The sequence below is a fragment of the Manis javanica genome, chromosome 2 (genome assembly GCF_040802235.1).
Source record: "Manis javanica isolate MJ-LG chromosome 2, MJ_LKY, whole genome shotgun sequence".
In the NCBI taxonomy this organism is placed as follows: domain Eukaryota; kingdom Metazoa; phylum Chordata; class Mammalia; order Pholidota; family Manidae; genus Manis; species Manis javanica.
In genome coordinates this window covers 226,670,206-226,692,286 of record NC_133157.1, presented here as the reverse complement: position 1 = coordinate 226,692,286, position 22,081 = coordinate 226,670,206, and the positions used below count along the sequence as shown (strand labels likewise).

The window sequence follows — 22,081 nt, the reverse complement described above, 5'->3', positions numbered from 1 at the left end:
GCTGGTTATTTCGCAGGCTTGTGCTTCCACTCCCTCCCCACTCTGAGTATTTTCCTCCCACCAGTTAGCTGTGGTGGGGGGAGTGCTTGGGTCCCGCTGGGTCACGGCTTTTTATCTTACCCTTTTTGTGAGATGCTGAGTTCTCACAGATGTAGATGTAGCCTGGCTGTTGTACTGTAGCTTCTGGTCTCTCTTTTAGGCATAGTTGTATTTGCTATATTTTCAAAATAAATTTGGTTTTGGGAGGAGATTTCCACCACCCTACTCAAGCTGCCATCCTGAGAATCTCTCTAATGTGATCTTTTTTTAGCTATTCTTAACAGATGGAGTACAGTTTTTATAACTGTTAACATCCAACCTCTTTTGCAATTCTGGGTCAAGTTCAGTTGATTGAGTTTTCTCCTCATTACGGTTTATTTTCAGCAGTAACGTTAATCATGTTAAGATAAGCCATGTCAAATCCGAGGGAAGGCTTTTGCAGCAGAGGAGGCTCCAGATGCCAAGTCCTGGAGGGAGAGCTCTTGGGATTCTCAGGGAGTAGCGGGAGTGCAGTGTGGTTTTCAGTGTACGCTCGGATGAGACAGAGGGAGTCACCGTTCCCTCCTATCAGAACCAGTCACAGATGTTGATAAGTTATGATTTATAATGAGATTTTACATATTTCATCTTGGAAGGTATCTTTTTATACAGGTACTGCTAAATACTGATATCAGTCCATGAGCATATGAATTTAATTATGCATATTTATCTTTTGGCATTCATTAAAAATTCAGTTAGATTTTCCTCTTGATCTTTGCCTTTGGCACATAGTTACATCACAGTTTAGCCAATTCTAACTGAAGGTTAGATGGAAGTTCATCAGTAAATGGATTTTTAAACAAGGAAATTTCCTTTGCACTTAAACTTACATTGAGGTCTGAAAAGTCCTGCTGGAACTGTGATTAGAGGTTAGAAAACGTCTCTGCTGCAAGTTTGTGTGGGAATGGAGATATTGCTTCTTGGTTTACTTTTTGACAGCTTGACATTACTGCAACTCAGACATTAGCAGTTATCAAAATGACTACTGCAGTGTAACTTTTGCATATAAGTGCTGTTTGCCTTGTGATTTTAGGATGTCGGTTCATTAAGAAACATCATTAAGTCTGCCAAAGAAAGAAAACACACATTCAGTATTTGATAATAGTGATTGAGAGACATTTTCCTCATTCAGAAAATTTTAGTCTCAGCCCTGAATTTTTTTAAATCACAATAAAACTTTTGCCAAGCTGTTGAATTTGCTGTGTGAAAGGGCAAGTCAGGATATTTAGCTTGTTTCTAACAAAATCCATGGAACTGATGAGGCCAAAGTCTATGATAGTAAATGCCATTCACTGTTGATATTACTGTTTCAGAATTCATGATAGATTCAAGTATGTTCTTCAGAATACCTGCTAATGAGTAATATAACAAAGAACCATCGCCTTAAACACCTTTCATTTCTACATGCTTTGTAAATTTAGCATCATCAATTGTAATATGTCTTAGTAGATTCCACTTCAGTTTATACTGAATTAGCTGTTTTCTCAATTTTTTTGAAAATATCTCAGGTTTACTTCTTCCACATGGGTGATTTATAGAGGCTAATTTCTCTTCAAACTCAGCAATGACCCCTTGAATAAAATAACAGCTGCTGAGATGTAGCAACAGCATCTGTTGGCCATCAAGGGCCCAGGAAACCATATGAATTATTTCATGTTAATGTTGCCCTCACTGTTCTTGCCAGAAGGCTAAAGTGAAGCAAGCTATTACCTCTGAACACATAATTTCAGCTGTTGCAGTCAACATTATTTAATTAGCTCATCAGTAGACAGGTTTCCTTGACTGACTAACAAATGAGCCACTTGGAGACTGGTGTCACTCATTTTTTTTGTGTGTGTGTGTGAGTCATTTTTATTTTGTGAAATGATTATGCTATGGTGAGATTTCCATTTCGGATCCTCTGTTTCCATTTAAACTTTGTGGCTAAAGTTAGCACATTGTGAGGAGTATTTTGTCTGGCAGTGTTGTCGTGCTCTGGTCACATAGCTGTGTATCATAGCAGGCACCGTGCTCTCCTGGTCTGTAGGACCCAGCAATAAGCAGCCCACACTCCATGCCTTAAACCCTAACCTACAAGGTCCACTTTCTCTTCTTATTGTGACATTATGGGTATGCACTGGTAGTAAAAACATAAAGAAAAAAGATGTCTCAGAATGGCGGTGTGTGTGACACTGTGGCACTCATTCTGTGCTGTGGTAAGCAGCAGTGACAGCAGTGCAGCCCCATGTGCTCTTATCACTACTCAAGTCTTCTGCTCTTGCGCAAAAGCAGCCACAGGCAACACAAATGTGAACATGGTACTGTGTTCCAATAACGTGTATTTATAGACATTGAAATTTGAATCTCACGTAATTTTCACATTTCACACACCCAAAAATTTTAAATATTAAACTTAATCTTAGCTCATAGGCTGTGCAAAAACAGGCAGAGGGCTGGACTTGGCCCACAGGCTGTAGTTTGCTGACTCCTTGCCTAAAGTGACATGCAGGCTTTCCATTTTGGTCAACCCCGGGAGTCCTGTGTGATCCAGCTCACTGAACCACACTCATTACTCACTGCCCCACACAGGGTCCTCCTCAGTTCCTGGGAGACTCCAAAGTCATCCCCCTTGTGATCCCCCTGCATAGTCTCCTGTTTCCTCATCACATGTCCCTCTCAGAGAGCTGTTCCTGGCCTCCCTCTCTGGGGCTGCTTCCTGTCTGGGTCCTACAGCAGCCTGGGGTTCTGGCTCATTCCATGGTGGACTCCATACCGTGAATGAGCGAGCTCTGTGGGAACAGAACTGTCTGTCTCACTTGCTTTGTGTTCCTGCCGCCAGCCCAGGCCCTACATGGAGTTGGTGTTCTGGTCAGTGGACAGCAATCTAGAGGGAAGACCTGGGCACTGGTAGCTGGGGTTAGTAATGGAGATGGACACATCAGAGCCCCTGAGGGCCCAGAGACCCACGACACCATTGAATCCAACAGGCGTCCACAGTGCCTCTAGGATGTTGAAGTGAACCATGTATCAGCCTGGCCTGGGCACAAGTGACAAAGCCACAGGGGTGTATGGGGTGGTGGCTGTAACTGGCCAATGACCAGTGTGCCTTTGCAGGACCTGTGTTCTTTTTTGGAGACTAGTCCAAAGTAGGAGGAGGGGATCACTGACTGACATAAGCCGAGGAATAGGTATGTCGTAGATGGGTTTGCATGTATCGCATCCCACCTTTCTAGCTTTGTGTTCTGTGGCATAATGGTATGTTTGAAGATACTGACCACCAGCCAATGTTAGCATTAGCCATTTATTCAACTCTTTTTTAATGACATTTTTATTAGAGAAGCGAGGCACATTACTTGTAGAAAATACATGTAATCACATAGAAGAAAAAAATGTTAAACCTTACTTGATGCTGCCTGCAGTCAGTTTTATGCATTTACCCATGAAGTTTTTAGATGCTCTGGCAACGTTTTTACAGCTGCATCCCAGCTTGGCATGAGTGGTGCTTATGGGCCCATTGCAGACACATGGTTTGTTACTAGTGTGCTTGCCAGATGTGAAAGTTTTGGTTCCTGTTTACCAAATTCTTACATACACTTGGGTCAACATTTGCGCTTTTTGTTGCCGTCCAGAATCTGCCTATTCCTCCGTGGGTGCCATATTGTGTTAATTATGTAGTTATGATAGTTTACTTCTGAGGGTACAGGTGATCTCTCCTATTATCAATTCTGATTTTTTCCTTAGTTATTCTTAGATGTTTAGTTTTGGAGGTTTAACTCTGCAAACATTCTAACTTCTAAAAATCATTCCTTCCTGTTGGAAATGTTATTAGGATTACATTAAATTTATTGAGTAATTTAGAAAGAAGTTACATCGTTAAAATTATTATTTTTTCCCAAGATTATTTGCTTCTCTGTTACATATTCAGGTTCTTTTATGTACTTTGGTAAAAAATTCAGTTTTGTTCATATTGGTTCAACATATTCCTTGTTAATGTATGCCTGGACTTTATTTTGATCGTTCTGTTTATTTTCGTTGTGACAGTGAACTTTGTTTCTAGCTAGTTACCGTTAACATACATTAAAGTCACTGATTTCACGTAGTATGTAAGTGGACACTACATCACCAGTGTCTTAATACTTCTAATAATTTTTCAGTTGATTCTTTTAGTTTTTCTAGGTTGACAACTAATGATAATTTTGTCTCTTTCAAATATTTAAACCTCTTGCTTTTCTTTTTATTTTCTTACTGCATTGACTAGCATTTCCAAAATACATATTGGTGGTGAGAGTGGATGTTCTTATCCTGACTTTAATGGGTATGCTTTCAGCCTTTTGAAAGGTCTTGGGTTAAATAAGGTTCTTCTTAATCAGGTTAAGTAAATTTTCTTCCACTTCTGGATTACTGAGAGTTTTTAAATCATAAATAGATGTTAATTTGATCACATGTTTTGAACATCTGCCAGTTAATCACCCACATACTGAGTGCTTACTGTATTCTAAGCCCCCATCCTTACAGAGCTTTTTATCCCCATAAGGGTATTTCTCACTCAGCTTCCTTCTTAGTTCATCTCGTGGTGCCTGGTCAACTGTGATTTTTACTAACCCCACCACTATGCCCTTAGAATAGTAGCCCTGGCTCCAGTCATCCAAGGTCCTAAAATCCAGGACAGTGTAGTGGGTGTCCTGGCCTGCCATCCAGCCTCTGGATAAGGCTGCAGTGGGGCTGTCCCGGCTGGAGGGCAAATGGGTCTCCAGTCCATTCCATCCAGGTCATATGACAGGTACTGCAGGGAGGTGGCTTAGAGCAAAAGCACCTGTTTGACTTGATGAAGGGGACAGCTTTGAACATAGGAGCAAGGACACTGGGGTCCTTCCTCAGAAACTAAAAGGGCAACATCCATATTCTTGAGAGTATGTTGTTTTCAGTGTACCATAATTTAAAATTATTGTGCTTACATTCACTTTTTTTTTCCTTTTGCTGTATTTCAGTTCTTCACCACCAGGAGTGTTCCTTGAGAAGGACTATGAGATTTACCGGGATTACAGTGCAGATGGCCAACTACTTCACTACAGGTAGAACCCAGTGTCTCAGATTTGACTCTGTCTCCTGACCTGGTAGTTTTCTTGGCAGCTCTTTGGTAAGATGGAAAATAATCTGGCTCAGCAGGAAACAACTAGCTAAACATGCACAGCACACGGTGCTGCACTGGCCAGTGCACATGAAAAGAGATTATTACAGCCACTGACAGGCTCATTGGCTCCAGGCTTATTTGGCCCTGGAAGAACCTTATCACTGCCCAGTTTTTTTCTGGGGTTTTTTGCCTTTTTTTTTAATTAAGCTATTATTGATATACACTCTTACGAAGGTTTCACATGAAAAACAATGTGGTTACTACATTCACCCATATTATTGAGTCCGCCCCTGAGATACCCCACTGCAGTCACTGTCCATCAGTGTAGTAAGATGCCACAGAGTCACTACTTGTCTTCTCTGTGCTACACTCTCTTTCCTATGTCCCCCACACACACCATGTGTGCCAGTCATAATACGCCTCAATACTTCTCTCTCCTTCCCTCCCTGCCCTTCCCCAACATCTTCCCTTTGGTAACCACTAGTCCCTTCTTGGAGTCTGTGAGTCTGCTGCTGTTTTGTTCCTTCAGTTTTCCTTCATTGTTTTACTCCATGAAAGAGGGAAATAGTTTGGTACTTGTCCTTCTCTGCCTCGCTTATTTCACTGAGCATAATACCCTCTAGCTCTGTCCATGTTGTTGCAAATGGTAGGATTAATTTCTTTCTTATGGCTGAATAGTATTCCATTGCGTATATGTACCACATCTTCTTTATCCATTCATCTACTGATGGACACTTAGGTTGCTTCCGTAACTTGGCTATTGTAAATAGTGCTGTGATAAACATAGAGGTGCTATGACATTTTTTTTTAACATTTATCTAACATACATTTTTATTTTTATTTTTAGCTTTTTTTTTTTACTTTTGGTATCACTAATATACAATTACATGAGCAACATTATTGTTACTAGATTCCCCCTGTTATCAAGTCCCCCCCACACACCCCATTACAGTCACTGTCCATCAGCATAGTAAGATGCTATTAGAATCACTACTTGTCTTCTTTGTTCTATACTGCCTTCCCTGTGCCACACCCCTATATTATGTGTGCTAATCGTAATGCCCCTTTTTCCCCTTTATCCCCCCCTTCCCACCCATCCACCCCAGTCCCCAGTCCCTTTCCCTTTGGTAACTGTTTGTCTATTCTTGGATTCTGTGAGTCTGCTGCTGTTTTGTCCCTTCAGTTTTTTCTTTGTTCTTATACTCCACAGATGAGTGAAATCATTTGATACTTGTCTTTCTCCAACTGGCTTATTCCATTGAGAATAATACCCTCTAGCTCCACCCATGTTGTTGCAAACAGTAGGATTTGTTTTCTTCTTATAGCTGAATAATATTCCATTGTGTATATGTACCACATCTTCTTTATCCATTCATCTACTGATGGACACTTAGGTTGCTCTAATTTTTTGGCTGATATAAGTACTGCAACTCCTGCTTTTTTCTCCCTATCAGTTGCATGAAGTATCTTTTTCCATCCTTTTACTTTCAGTCTGTGTATGTCTTTGGGTTTGAAGTGAGTCTCTTGCAGCATATAGATGGGTTTTGTTTTATTATCCATTCAGTGACTCTATGTCTTTTGACTGGTACATTCAGTCCATTTACATTTGGGGTGATTATCTATAGGTATGTACTTATTGCCATTGCAAGCCTTAGATTCATGGTTACCAAAGGTTCAAGGGTAATTCCCTTAATATCTAACAGTCTAAGTTAACTCACTTAGTATGCTATTACAAACACAGCCTAAAGGTTCTTTTTTTTTCCTCCTTTTTCTTCCTCCTCCATTCTTTATATATTAGGTATCATATTCTCTACTCTTTGTCAATCCCTTGATTGACTTTGGGGGTAGTTGATTTGATTTTGCATCTGCTTAGTAATTGTTCTACTTTGCTGTGGTTTTATTTCCCCTGGTGACAGCTCTTTTGTCTTAGAAATACTTCCATCTATAGCAGTCCCTCCAAAATACACTGTAGAGCTGGTTTATGGGAGGTAAATTGTCTCAGCTTTTGCTTATCTGGAAATTGTTCAATCCCTCTTTGAAATTTAAATGATAACCTTCCCAGATAAGAGTATTCTTGATTTCAGGCCCTTCTGCTTCATTGCATTAAATATATCATGCCACTCCCTTCTGGCCTGTAAGGTTTCTGTTGAAAAATCTGATGATAGCCTAATGGGTTTCCATTTGTATTCCATCTTTTTTCTCTCTCTAGCTGCTTTTAAAAATCTGTCTTTATCCTTGATCTTTGCCATTTTAATTACTTTATGTCTTGTTGTTGTCTTCCTTAGGTCCCTTGTTTGGGAGATCTGTGCACCTCCATGGCCTGAGAGACTATCTCCTTCCCCAGATAGGAGAAGTTTTCAGCAATTACCTCCTCAGTCACACTTTCTATCCCTTTTTCTCTCTCTTCTTCTTCTGGTACCCCTATAATGTGAAAATTGTTCCATTTGGATTGGTCACACAGTTCTCTCAGTATTCTTTCATTCTTAAAGATACTTTTTTCTCTCTGTGCCTTAGCTTCTTTGTATTCTTCTTCTCTAATTTCTATTCCATTTACCGTCTCTTCTACTACATCTAATCTGCTTTTAAATCCCTCCATTGTATGTTGCATTTCAGATACGGAATTTCTTAATGATTGAATCTCTGTCCTTAATTCATCCCTGAGCTCTTGAATACTTTTCTGTACCTTCATGAGCATGTTATGATTTTTATTTTGAACTGTTACAGGAAGATTGGTAAGTTCAGTTTCATTTGGCCCTTTTTCTGGGGGTTGTGAGATTTTGGTCTGAACCAGGATCCTTTGACGTTTCATATTTGTATGTGGCACCCTCTATTGCCCAAAGCTCTAGTCTCTGGAGCTGCTCAGACCCTGGAGTGAGTTTGGGGGTCCCAGGTGAGTGGCACTGGTACCTGGGGGTTGGAAAGAGCTTTTACCTGCTTCCCCGCTGCAATGCCTGTTTCCAGTGTCAGAGCCAGTGGGCTCAGCACACAGGTGTAAGCCTCTGTGCTTAGCGTCTCTAGCTGTTGTAGGCGGGGCCTCCCTCAGGTTGGCCTGACGCCAGCACAGTGACTGTGGTTTGCAAGGAATGAAAGGCCTTCCAGGAATAAGGCGCAGCGGGCTACACGTCACAGTGGGGGGCCTCAGAGCTGAGTAGCCAGCCAGGGGGATGGAGCGTTTGAAGCTCCTCAGAGTTCCCAACCCAGACCACTTTGTCCACTTATTCCTTCTCCCGTCCAGCAAGCTCCGTGCAATCCCCACCTCTTCAGCAGCCCTCTCACTGCTATGAAGCCTCTCAGACAAACTGCCTTTCCTTTTTCCCAGAGTGGCTGGATGTGGATCCCTGTCCTCCACAAATGGCTGGAATCTCAGTCTCTCAAGTATTCCGCCTGTCTTAGCTTTCCAACCCCACTAATCTCCAGAGCACCATGCAATGTAGGTTTGTGCTTGAAAGCAGATCTCCAGGGCTGGGTGTTCAGCAGTCCTAGGCTTCCACCCCCTCCCTGCTCCATTTCTCTTCCTCTCCTCGGTGAGCTGGGGTGGGGGAAGGGCTTGGGTCTTGCTGGATTAAGGCTTTGGTACGTTACCCTCTTTCATGAGGTCTGCTCTGTTCTCCAGGTGTATGCAGTCTAGTGCAGCCTTCTTTCCTGTTGCTGTTTTAGGATTGGTTGTATTAACTATATTTTCGTACTATATGTGGTTTTGGCAGGAGTTCTGTCTCTCACCTCTCACGCCGCCATCTTGGATCAATTTCTTGCATGTGTCTTTCTGAATCTGAGAACTTGTATTCTTTGGGTAAATTCCTAGGAGTGGAATTCCCGGGTCCAATGGTATTTCTATTTTTAGTTTTTTGAGGAACCTCCATACTGCTTTCCACAATGGATGAACTAGCTTACATTCCCACCAGCAGTGTAGGAGGGTTCCCCTTTCTCTGCATCCTTGCCAGCATTTGTTGTTCTTAGTCTTTTTGATGCTAACCATCTGTGAGGTGATAACTCGTTGTGGTTTTAATTTGCATTTCCCTGATGATTAGCAATGTGGAGCATCTTTTCATGTGCCTGTTGGCCATTTGAATTTCTTCTTTGGAGAAGTGTCTGCTCATATACTCCGCCCATTTTTTAATAGGGTTATTTCCTTTTTGGTTGTTGAGGCATGTGAGTTCTTTATATATTATGGATGTTAACCCCTTGTCAGATATGTCATTTACAAATATATTCTCCCATACTGTAGGATTCTTTTTTGTTCTGCTGATGGTGTCCTTTACTGTACAGAAGCTTTTTAGCTTGATGTAGTCCCATGTGTTCATTTTTGCTTTTCTTTCCCTTGCCCAAGGAGATGCGTTCAGGGAAAAGTTGCTCATGTTTATATTCCAGGGATTTTTGCTTGTGTTTTCTTATAAGAGTTTTACAGTTTTATGACTTACATTCAGGTCTTTGATCCATTTTGAGTTTACTTTTGTGTATGGGGTTAGAAAATAATCCAGTTTCATTCTCTTACATGTAGCTGTCCAGTTTTGCCAACACTAGTTGTTGAAGAGGGTGTTATTTTCCCTGTTGTATATCCATGGCTCCTTTATCATATATTAACTGACCATATATGTTTGGGTTTATATCTGGACTGTCTATTCTGTTCCACTGGTCTATGGGTCTGTTCTTGTGACAGTACCACATTGTCATGATTACTGTATCTTTGTAGTAGACCTTGAAGTCATGGAGCATAATCCCCCAAACTTTATTCTTCCTTCTCAGGATTGCTTTGGCTATTCGGGGTCTTTTGTGATTCCATATGAATTTTAGAACTATTTGTTCTAGTTCGTTGAAGAATGCTGTACATGTTTTGATAGGGATTGCATTGAAGGCACTGCCCGGTTTGAGGAGCTGAGAGCCTGTGGTGCTACCCTCAGCTCCTTGCAGAGGAGCAAGACCCTTGGGGTCCTCAGTGTGCATTCTCCCTGGGGTTTCTGGGCCATGCCTTAGAGTACTTTCCGGGCAAAGTAGGGAAAATGGTGTTAGTTACAGGGATGGAAGGCCCAGGCTGGCCTTTCTGGGTATTGGGAGTTTCCAGAGACGACCCCCTGGAGACCCTGCGGCATAGCATCAGTCAGGCTGGGCGTGAGCCATCCCTTGGCCAATTTATTTGTCCAGGCTGGAGCAGGGGCCTCCTCTGCTAGTTTTGGGGGGCTAGGCAGTGTGTCATGCCTCTGGGTGTCTTGCGTGCTCCCAGCACAGACCTCCTTGAGTGCTGGGGAGGAACCTGAAGGCCTGAGGGGGATCTGGCCATTTGCTGATACAGTTCAGAGTTGAACTTGAGTTTGTTGACATGGAAGGGTATGTGAGCCCCCCTAGGTCCAGCTGTGTGGCTGTGTCACTGAGAGTGTGTTTTGTAGCCTCCTTCTGCTTCTTCATCCTCATCAGTAAAGCAGGATCTGGGTGGCTGACTGGCCAGGGCAGAGGTCTCCAGACACGGTGTCTCCCATGCATTGAACAGTGCTCCAGCGTGCTGCCAATGAAAGGCCCCCACATTGTAGTTTCATGTGCCCACCTGGTCTGTGGTGACCCAGCCCTCCTCCAGCCCCATGAGTTGGATATGAGAACACATTGTAGGAGTAGATGCAGTCACCAGATAGAGCAGAAAACATTTATGGACAGACTGGGGGACAGATGCTGATCCCACCCCTAGGCACTGTGAACTGGGTCTGTAAAGAGGAAGGAAAGCATGAAGCCGCCTGTCCAGGCACAGCACACGCCACCCACAAGGTTGCACACTGCACAGGGTAGGGGCTGGTGGCCCTAAACCAGGAGTGGTGATGGAGATACCCAGTAAACAGCCCATCCAGCCCAGGCACAGAGGGGCATCTCTGGGCCCGAAGGCTTGCAGGACAGCCGGAAGACTGGATAGTTCAGTTTCTTTTCAAACATAACTTCAGGTGCACGTACCTCTTGTTCATATGATGTGCCTCTGAATTGCACTTACAACCCCTGTCATCAGGTCCAGGTGTCCATTTCTCTCTTGCTCTTTCCAGACATTGCACAGAGCACCCACTTCCCTGAGGAGGTGAATGCAGAGCAGTGCTTCCTCCCACTTTGGTTTTGTGCAATGTTCTCCATTCTTTTGAAAATAGGCCTTGGGAAAAACAGCCTGAGCTGAATGGAAACCTCTGTCCCTACACCTGCCTACCTGACTTCCAGCTTTCCAGGGCAGTGGAAGTTCCTTCCCCCTCCCTGTTTTGAAGGAGTACACTGAACAACCATATCAGTCCAGTTTTATTTCAGGATGGATGGTATCTCTCTGCCTCAATGGCTCCACCCCAGCAGAATGGATGGGGAGTAAGAGAACATGTGAGAGAAGGACAGGCTTCATGACCTTGGGGAGCCAAAAGAAGCAGAGGTCTGAGGGCAGGCAAGGGTGGCTGGTGGAAGGGCAGCTGCAGTGGCAGGGCCATTGGGCCACTCAGTGGTCCCAGGGTGGGACAAGCTTAACAGTCTCTGGATGAGAAGCAGACAGCAGCGCCTGGAAATGGGAGGTGAGGGTTAGGAGAGGGCTCTTGAGAGCAGCCTACAGCAGTGGGGTCAGGTGGGGAAATAGGACAGGGGGCTATGGAAAGACTCTACAGGGCCTGGCCTGGAGGTGCAAGGCGATGCTGCCTGTACAGTGAGCGCGTGGGTGAGGCTGGAGGGACAGGGTTAGAAAGAGGTCTTATCAGACCAGAAGACTCGCCTGAGGCCCCTTGTGGCTGCTGGGTGTCTGCTGTCTATGGTCAAGGGCCATCTTGTGGTCCCTGTGAGCTCATTTCCCTATCTTTGAAATAGAACTCAAGACTCAGGTGCCTGCATGGGCTTTGGACCTGCCCTGCGGATGAAATGAGAGACTTCTATGGAGGTGCTCAGTACACAGATGCCCTGTAGCACTGGTCTCTGCCCCTCAGCCCAGGGGTGCTGTCTGCATGGTAGAGGGCAAGACCACAAGTCTTCTTTCTTCCTGCCTCATTCTCTCCCATATCTGCCCTAACTAGATGGAACCACTCTCAGGGCCTACAGTAGATATGTCCTCTGACCAACAGGCCTCCTGCGTGCTTTTGGATACCTGTCTCTCCCACCTGTCTCGTCTTGTAGCATGACATCGATGGCCTTCACTTGACAGGCTGATGAGGTGCCATGTTGGGCCACAGCCCTCAGCACCCTCATTATGCAGGGGTCATTCTTTACATCACAGCCCCCATGGAGGGCCTGCCTGGCATGGGAACTGTTCACTGCTTAGCAGTGAAAAGATGTGCACAAATAATGGTTCACTTCCTGAGGGTTTCCTGTATGTCAGTACTAAGCTCAGAACTTTATTCCATGTACACTGTTACTTAATCTACTAAGAACAGATGGGGACTTCGTCAGGGATGGTGATTTTCCCAAGTCCTACAGACAGAGAGCAGTGGGCTTGATTCCAGTCCCAGATCACTCATACTCCAAAGCCAGTCCTGAGGGTTTGATGGCACCGGCACAGTACCACCCTCTACTCCCCCACATCCTCTGGCAACCAGGAGCAGAATTCCCAGGAATGGTAGCCTGCATCCTATGTCCTGCCACTGTCTGACTACTCCTTAAGGTGGTGAGGCAAAGCTGCTGGGCACTGTCATTGGCAGCAGGTTTGATCCTGGCTGTGCCGAGTCGGCCATGCCACCTACATACTGGAGCCAGGCTGTCTCCCAGCTAGCATGGGCTTTTTCATTCTCACCCTGGTCTCCATGGCTGACCCTTGTTCTCCAAGTCCTGTTTCACCCACCCCCAATAATGGGACTCATAGCCTTGTTCACTAAGGCCCAGCAATGATCAGAAGATGGAGACAGAGGGACTAAACTACACAACTGGTTTCTTAAAGACACTTGGAACTTCAACTTTTTGCAATGGTAAATGAACTTATCTGAGACCAGCCTCCACACCAAGAACAAAATAGACAAAATTTTTAAAGTCATCAGAGATCTATTAGAGGAGCAATGACTTGAGGGCCAAAGTATGGAGATCAGTGCAGCCCAGGCTGTGTGACACTGCCTCTCCCTCAGGACAATAGGAGTCTGAGAAGCGGAACAGATCTTTGGGTGGTTCCACAGGCTGGAGGTCCAAACATCAGAGTTCAGGAGCTACAAAGAAGAACCCTCGTTAACATTCCATGTTACCACGTGGGATCCTAAAGGGCTATACCTAGGAATAGCATGAGTCGTAGTGGGCCAGCCCTCAGAACGCAAGCCTGACTTCCGGTCAGCTCCATCCCAGATGGGATTCAGGTGGTTTGCCCTCACCCCAAATGCCTGTAAAAACAAAAGTAAACCAAAGCCTCAAATTTTCTCTACAGTTTATAAATTATATCTCTACAATTTTATACACAGTCACCAGAATTTCAGTCTAAAATGACCAGGACTGGTTAAAAACAAAAACAGAAACAGACCCACAAGAGATCTGTATTTTGGAGTTTCCAGACACTGACTTCAATAAATATGATTCATATATATAAGACTTAAAAAAAATCAAGTAATTTCACAAAGATAGATCACATTCTGGGCCGTAAAACACACCTTAACAAGTTGAAAAAAATAGAAATCATCTCTGTTGTCAAACCACAATGAATTAAAATGGAAATTACTAACAGAGATACAGCTGGAAAACCCTCCAAAATTCTTGGAGACTAAACAACAGATTTTAAATAACACACGGGTCAAAGAGAAAATCTCAAGAGAAATTTTTAAATATTTTAAACTAAATAAAAATATAAATGCAACTTACTAAAATTTGTGGGATGCAGCAAAAGCAGTGTAGAGGGAAATTTACATCAGTGAATGTATATATTAGAAAAGAAGATCTAAAACCAATCATCCAAGCATCCATTCTGGGAGACTAGAAAAAGAAGAACAAATTAAATCCAAAGTAAGCAGAAGAAAAGAAATAAGAATTAGATTAGAAATCAATGAAACTGAAAGAAGAAATCAATATAGAAAAAAGAGAGGACACAAATTAGTAATATCAGAAATGAAAGACAAGCTATTACTACAGATTTCAGGGATATTAAAAAGATAATAAAGGAATACTGTGAACAACCCTATGCTCACAAATTTGATAACTGAGGTGAAATGAACCAATTTTTGAAAGACACAATCTGCCAAAGCTCACACACAAAGAAAAAGAGACCTGAATAGGCCTATATCTGTTAAAAGAAATTGAATTAATAATTAATTATATTCCAAAACAAAAGCCCCAGGTACAGATGGGTTCACTAGTGAATTCTATGAAACATTATGGAAGAAATTATACCAATTATCTACAATCTCTTTCAGAAGATAGAGGCAGAGGGAATACTTCCTAATTCATTATATGAGGTCAGCATTACCCTAGTTACAAAACCAAAGACATAAGAAAGAAAATTACAGACTCATCTCTCATGCATGCACATGCAAAAATGCTCAACAAGGGATTTCTCAAGATGGTGGCATTTGTAAGGCAGCAGAAATCTCCTCCCTAAACCATATATATTTTGAAGATACAGTAAATACAACTATTCCTAAAAGAGAGACCAGAAGATACAGTACAACAGCCAGGCTACATCTACATCTGCAAGAACTCAGCATCTCATGTACAAGAAGGTCAGATACAAAGCCATGACCTGGCGGGACCCGAGCACTCCCCCCACCCCAGCTCACCAGTGGGAGGAAAAGAATCAGAGCGGGAAGGGAGTGGAAGCACAGGACTGCTGAATAACCAGCCCTAGTGACCTGCACCAGGAGCACAGACACACAGTGCATGGTGTACTGGATATTAGAGAAATGGAAAAGTAAAATCCAAGACTAACACTGTGAACAGGTCCCCACAGCTGGCTGCCCTGGGACAAAAGAAAAGTGGGTGCTTTAAAAGTCTTAAAGGGACAAGGGTTTAAGAGGTGGACAAAATCATCCCAGCACACTCAGCCCAGCAGGCTCAGAACTTCAAGGTACTTCAGGTGTCCTAACCCCCTGGGTGGCAATGCAGCTCCAAAGCTCCTCATGGTAATAAGCAGCCTGCTGTTCATTCCCCGCCACCAGCGCTGCAAGTAAACCGGCTGACATGCCAATTGCTGTGGACCAGTTGGGGAGCAGCCCCGCCCACAGCAACCACACAGAGCCTTCTCCCAGCATGCAGCTAACCGAGACAGACCCAGAGGCTGCCCCCTGCATGCAGCTGCCTGGCACAGGCACAGAAAGCCAGCACAGAGTCCAGAAGGCACGAAGGGGCGCTGTTCTTGCAGAACACATGCTGTGTGCCTGTGACCCCCAGCAGTGCCCGAGGCCATCCCAAGGGCTGCCCCACCCACGTCAGCTCAGGGGATTAAACCAGACGCTGCTCATATGTTCAGTTAACCAGCACAGAGCAGAAGGGCAAGGCGGCCAAGCAAGAAGGGACTTTGTTCTCTCAGCCGACACATGCACCACTTGCCAGTGATCACTTCTATTGCCTTGAAAAGGCAGAAGAATCTGGTCCAGTCCAAATTCCCTCAAACACGTGAGAGAGGGCCTGGTGAGATAGATATAAACAATCTTCCTGAAAAAGAATTCAAAATAAAAGTTACAACCATGCTGATGGAGCTGCAAAGAAATATGCAAGAGCTAAGGGATGAAGTCTGGAGGGAGATTACAGAAGTGAAACAAACAATGGAAGGACTTAAGAGCAGATTGGATGAGGTGCAGGAGACTGTTAATGGAACAGAAATCAGAGAACAGGAAGACAGAGAAGCTGAGGCAGAGAGAGATGAAAGGATATCTTGGAATGAAAGAATATAAAGAGAACTGTGTGGCCAATCCAAACGGAAAAATATTCACATTATAGGGGTACCAGAAGAAGAATAGAGAGAAAAAGGGGTAGAAAGTGTCTTTGAAGAAATAATTGCTGAAAATTTTTCCAAACTAGGGAAGGAAATACTCTCTAGACCATGGAAGCCCACAGATCTACCAACACAAGGGACCCAAGGAGTACAACACCAAGACATATAATAATTAAAATGGCAAATTCAAATACAAGGACAGGGTATTAAAAGCAGCCAGAAAGAGAATAAAGACCACCTACAAAGGAAAACCCATCAGACTTCAATACAGAAACCTTACAGGCCAGAAGAGAATGGTATAATATACTTAATGCAATGAAACAGAAGGGCCTCGAACTAAGAATACTGTATCCAGCAAGATTATCATTTAAATTTGAAGAGGGATTAAACAATTTCCAGATAAGCAGAAGTTGAGGGAATTTACCTCCCACAAACCACCTCTACAGGGTATTTTAAAGGGAATGCTCTAGATGGGAGCACTCCTAAAGCTAAATAGATGTCACCAGAGAAAATAAAATCACAGCAAAGAGAGCAGACCCACTAAATACTAACTAAAGGAAGAAAATAAAATCAGCTATCCACAAAAGTGGTCAAAGGAAACACAAAAGAGTACAGAATAAAACACCTAACATATAAAGAATGGAGGAGGATAATAAAATGAATTTTTAAAAAAATCCCTGACCTGGGGCAACTGGGAAATTGAGTATGTACTGGGATTAGATGACACCAAGGAATTACTGTTTGTATCTTATGTGATGCAATAAGAAATCCACAAAATGATTTATGTTGTGTTTCTTTTGTCAAAAAAATTTTAACCTAATTTAATCGTAAAGAGCCCATGTGGAATACTGGTCTAAGGTGCTTTAAAAAAAAAAAGTTGGCAGATTAAAGATGGCGGCATGAGAGGAGAGACAGGCTTCCTCCTAAAACTGGATACAGTTAGAAAATTTAATTGGCGCAACATCCTGAGAGAGCAACAGGAAAGAGGACGGCATCAGACTGCACACACCTGGAGAACAGAGCAGACCTCAGCCAACAGGGTAACGTACCAGAGCCGTGGTTCCGTGGGACCCCAGCCCTTCCCCCACCCCACCTCACCTGCGGGAGGAAGAGAAACAGAGCAGGTAGGGAGTGGAAGCCTTGGGACTGCTGAGTACCTGGCTCCGGAGATCTGCTCTGGGAGCACAAACCTACATTTCATGATGCTTTCATGAGACTCGCATGACTACCAGGTTGGAAAGTTAATACAGGCAGAGTTCCTGGGGAGACTGGGATTCCGGCTGCTTGTGGAAAGCAGGGATCCATATCCAGCTGCTCTGGGACAAAAACTTATACATGTGTGCCTGGCCCACTGGCTCAGGAAGAGGAGACAGGCACAGCAGCCAGGAGAGGGGAACAGCTCTTTCCTTGCCCCAGGCACCAGTACCGTTCCCCTGCAACCCCCGACATTGCTTCAGGGGCTCAGCAGCACCAGAGACTACAGCTTGGGGACACTAGAGGGCATCATATACAAACATGAAATGCCAAAGGAACCTTGTCCAGAGTAAAATTATTAATACAACTCCCAAGAAAGATTTAAATGATATGGACCTCTTGACTCTTCCTGAAAGGGAGTTCAAAATAAAAATCATCAGCATGCTAATGGAGGTACAGAAAGACATCCAAGAACTCAGGAATGAATTTAGGTCAGAGATCCAATCATTGAAGAGCATGATGGAGGGTATTAAAAACAGGTTGGATACGGTGGAGGAGACAATAAATGAAATAGAAACTAGAGAAGAGGAATACAAAGAAGCTGAGGCACAGAGTGAAAAACGGATCTCTAAAAATGAAAGAATATTGAGAGAACTGTGTAATCAATCCAAACGGAATAATATTCACATTACAGGGATACCGGAAGAAGAAGAGAGGCAAAAAAGGATAGAAAGTGTCTTTGAGGAAGTAGTGCTGAAAAATACCCCACTCTGACGAAGGAGATAGTCTCTCAGGCTACAGAGATCCACAGATCTCCCAACACAAGGGATCCAAGGAAGACAACACCACCAAGACAAATAGTAATTAAAATGGGAAAGACCAAGGATAAGGACAGACTGTTAAAAGCAGCCAGAGACAGAAATAAGATCACATACAAAGGAAAGCCCATCAGGCTAACATCAGACTTCTCAGCAGAAACCTTACAGGCCAGAAGGGAGGGGCATGATGTCTTTTATACCATGAAGCAGAAGGGCCTGGAACCAAGATTACTTTATCCGGCAAGATTATCATTTAAATTTGAAGGAGGGATTAAACATTTCCCAGATAAGCAAAAGCTGAGAGAGTTTACCTCCCACAAACCATCTTTACAGTCTATTTTGGAGGGACTGCTATAGATGGAAGTATTCCTAGGGTTGGATAGCTGTCACCAGAGGTAGTAAAACCACGGTACGGAGGGTGGAGCAGCTGATTGCGAAGCAAATGCAAAATTAAATTGACTATCCCCAAAGTCAATCAAGGGATAGACAAAAAGTACAGAATTTGATACCTCATATATAAAGAATGAAGGAGGAAGAAAAAGGAGGAGAAATAGAAAAGAACCTTTAGATTATGTTTGTAACAGCATACTAAGTGAGTTGTTAGCCTCTTAGATAGTAAGGAAAGTAACCTGGAACCTTTGGTAACCACGAATCTGAGGCCTGAATTGGCAATAAGTACATACCTATCGATAATCACCCAAAATGTAAATGGACTGAATGCACCAATTAAAAGACATAGAGTCACTGAATGGATATAAAAGCAAGACCCATCTATATGCTGCTTAAAAGAGACTCACCTCAAACCCAAAGACATGCACAGACTAAAAGTCAAGGGATGGAAAAAGATATTTCATGCAAACAATAGGGAGAAGAAAGCAGGTGTTGCACTACTTGTATCAGAAAAAATAGACTTCGAAACAAAGAAAGTAACAAGAGATAAAGAAGGACATTATATAATGATAAAGAGGTCAGTCCAACAAGAGGATATAACCATTATAAATATATATGCACATAACACAGGAGCACCAGCATATGTGAAACAAATACAGAACTAAAGGAGGAAATAGAATGCAATGCATTCATTTTAGGAGACTTCTACACACCATTCACTCCAAAGGATAGATCCACCAGACAGAAACTAAGTAAGGACACAGAGGCACTGAACAACACACTAGAACAGATGGACCTAATAGACACCTATAGAACTCTACACCCAAAAGCAGCAGGATACAGATTCTTCTCAAGTGCACATGGAACATTCTCCAGAATAGACCACATACTAGGCCACAAAAAGAGCCTCAGTGAATTCCAAAAGATTGAAATTCTACCAACCAATTTTTCAGACCACAAAGGTGTAAAACTAGAAATAAATTGTACAAAGAAAGCAAAAAGGCTAACAAACACATGGAGGCTTAACAACACACTCCTAAATAGTCAATGGATCAACGACCAAATCAAAATGGAGATCCAGCAATATATGGAAGTAAATAACAACAACAACACAAAGCCCCAACTTCTGTGGGACGCAGCGAAAGCAGTCTTAAGAGGAAAGTACATAGCAATCCAGGCATATTTAAAGAATGAAGAACAAACCCAAATGAATAGTCTAACGTCACAATTATCAAAACTGGAAAAAGAAGAACCAATGAGGCCTAAAGTCAGCTGAAGGAGGGACATAATAAAGATCAGAGAAGAAATAAAAAAAATTGAGAAGAATAAAACAGTAGAAAAATCAGTGAAACCAAGAGCTGGTTCTTTGAGAAAATAAACAAAATAGATAAGCCTCTAGCCAGACTTATTAAGAGAAAAAGAGAATCAACACACATCAACAGAATCAGAAACGAGAAAGGAAACATCACAACGGACCCCACAAAAATACAAAGAATTATTAGAGACTACAATGAAAACCTATATGCTAAGAAGCTGGAAAACCTAGAAGAAATGGACAACTTCCTAGAAAAATACAACCTTCCAAGACTGACCAAGGAAGAAACACAGAATCTAAACAAACCAATTACCAGCACAGAAATTGAAGTGGTAATCAAAAAACTACCCAAGAAAAAATCCCCGGGGCCAGATGGATTTACCTCGGAACTTTATCAGACATACAGAGAAGACATAACACCCATTCTCCTTAAAGTTTTCCAAAAAATAGAAGAGGAGGGAATACTCCCAAACTCATTCTCAGAAGCCAACATCACCCTAATACCAAAACCAGGCAAAGACCCCACCAAAAAAGAAAATTACAGACCAATATCCCTGATGAACATAGATGCAAAAATACCCAACAAAATATTAGCAAACCTAATTCAAAAATACATCAAAAGTATCATACACCACGACCAAGTGGGATTCATCCCAGGGATGCAAGGATGGTACAACATTTGAAAATCCATCATCATCTACCACAGCAACAAAAAGAAGGACAAAAACCACATGATCATTTCCATAGATGCTGAAAAAGCATTAGACAAAATTCAGATCCATTCATGATAAAAACTCTCAACAAACTGGGTATAGAGGGCAAGTACCTCAACATAATAAAGGCCATATATGACAAACCCACAGCCAACATTATACTGAACAGCGAGAAGCTGAAAGCTTTTCCTCTGCGATCGGGAACAAGACAGGGATGCCCACTCTCCCCACTGCTATTCAACATAGTACTGGAGGTCCTAGCCACGGCAATTAGACAAAACAAAGAAATGCAAGGAATCCACATTGGTAAAGAAGAAGTTAAACTGTCACTATTTGCAGATGACATGATATTGTACATGAAAAACCCTAAGGACTCCACTCCAAAACTACTAGAACTGATATCGGAATACAGCAAAGTTGCAGGATACAAAATTAACACACAGAAATCTGTAGCTTTCCTATACACTAACAATGAACCAATAGAAAGAGAAATCAGGGAAACAATTCCATTCACAATAGCATCAAAAAGAATAAAATACTTAGGAATAAACCTTACCAAGGAAATGAAAGACCTCTACCCTGAAAACCAGAAGACACTTTTTATGAGAAATTAAAGAGGTCACTAACATGGAAACTCATCCCATGCTCCTGGCTAGGAATAATTAATATCGTCAAAATGGCCATCCTACCCAAAGCAAAATACAGATTTGATGCAATCCCTGTCAAATTACCAACAACATTCTTCAATGAACTAGAACAAATAGTTCAAAAATTCATATGGAAACACCAAAGACCCCAAGTAGCCAATGCAATCCTGAGTAGGAAGAATAAAGTGGGGGGGGATCTCGCTCCCCAACTTCAAGCTCTACTACGAATTGACAGTAGTCAAGACAGTTTGTTACTGGCACAAGAACAGAATCACAGACCCGTGGAACAGAATAGAGACGCCATACATTAACCCAAACATATACGGTCAATTAATATATGGTTAAGGAGCCATGGACATACAATGGGGAATTGTCCGTCTCTTCAACAGCTGGTGCTGGCAAAACTGGACAGCTACATGTAAGAGGATGAAACTGAATCACTGTTTAACCCCATACACAAAAGTAAATTCAAAATGGATCAAAGACCTGAATGTAAGTCATGAAACCATAAAACTCTTAGAAAAAAACATAGGCAAAAATCTCTTGGACATAAACATGAGCGACTTCTTCATGAACATATCTCCCCGGGCAAGGGAAACAAAAGCAAAAATTTCCAAGTGGGACTATATCAAGCTGAAAAGCTTCTGTACAGCAAAGGATACCATCAATAAAAACAAAAGGTACCCTACAGCATGGGATAATATATTCATAAATGACAGATCCGATAAAGGGTTGACATCCAGAATATATAAAGAGCTCATGCACCTCAATGAACAAAAAGTGAACAATCCAATTCAAAAATGGGCAGAGGAGCTGAACAGACAGTTCTCCAAAGAAGAAATTCAGATGGCCAACAGACACAAGAAAAGATGCTCCACGTTGCTTGTCATCAGAGAAATGCAAATTGAAACCACAATGAGATACCACCTCGCACCAGTACGGATCACTGCCATTCAAAAGACAAACAACAACAAATGTTGGCGAGGTT

At 42.6% G+C, this 22,081-nt stretch overlaps 1 protein-coding gene across 8 annotated transcripts in view; it reads left to right on the top strand.

Moving 5' to 3' along the window:
* The window catches only part of ARHGAP39 (Rho GTPase activating protein 39), a 131,936-nt gene that overhangs the window by 85,431 nt on the left and 24,424 nt on the right, over window positions 1-22,081 (top strand). For 7 of the 8 annotated variants that reach the window (XM_073230348.1, XM_073230349.1, XM_037023261.2 and 4 more), the window contains one exon: window positions 5,046-5,129. In XM_073230348.1, the coding sequence (XP_073086449.1) occupies window positions 5,046-5,129 (84 nt within the window). Of the gene's footprint in view, window positions 1-5,045; window positions 5,130-8,096; window positions 8,619-22,081 lie in introns of those variants that run through there. The other variant, XM_073230350.1, reaches the window with a different exon arrangement.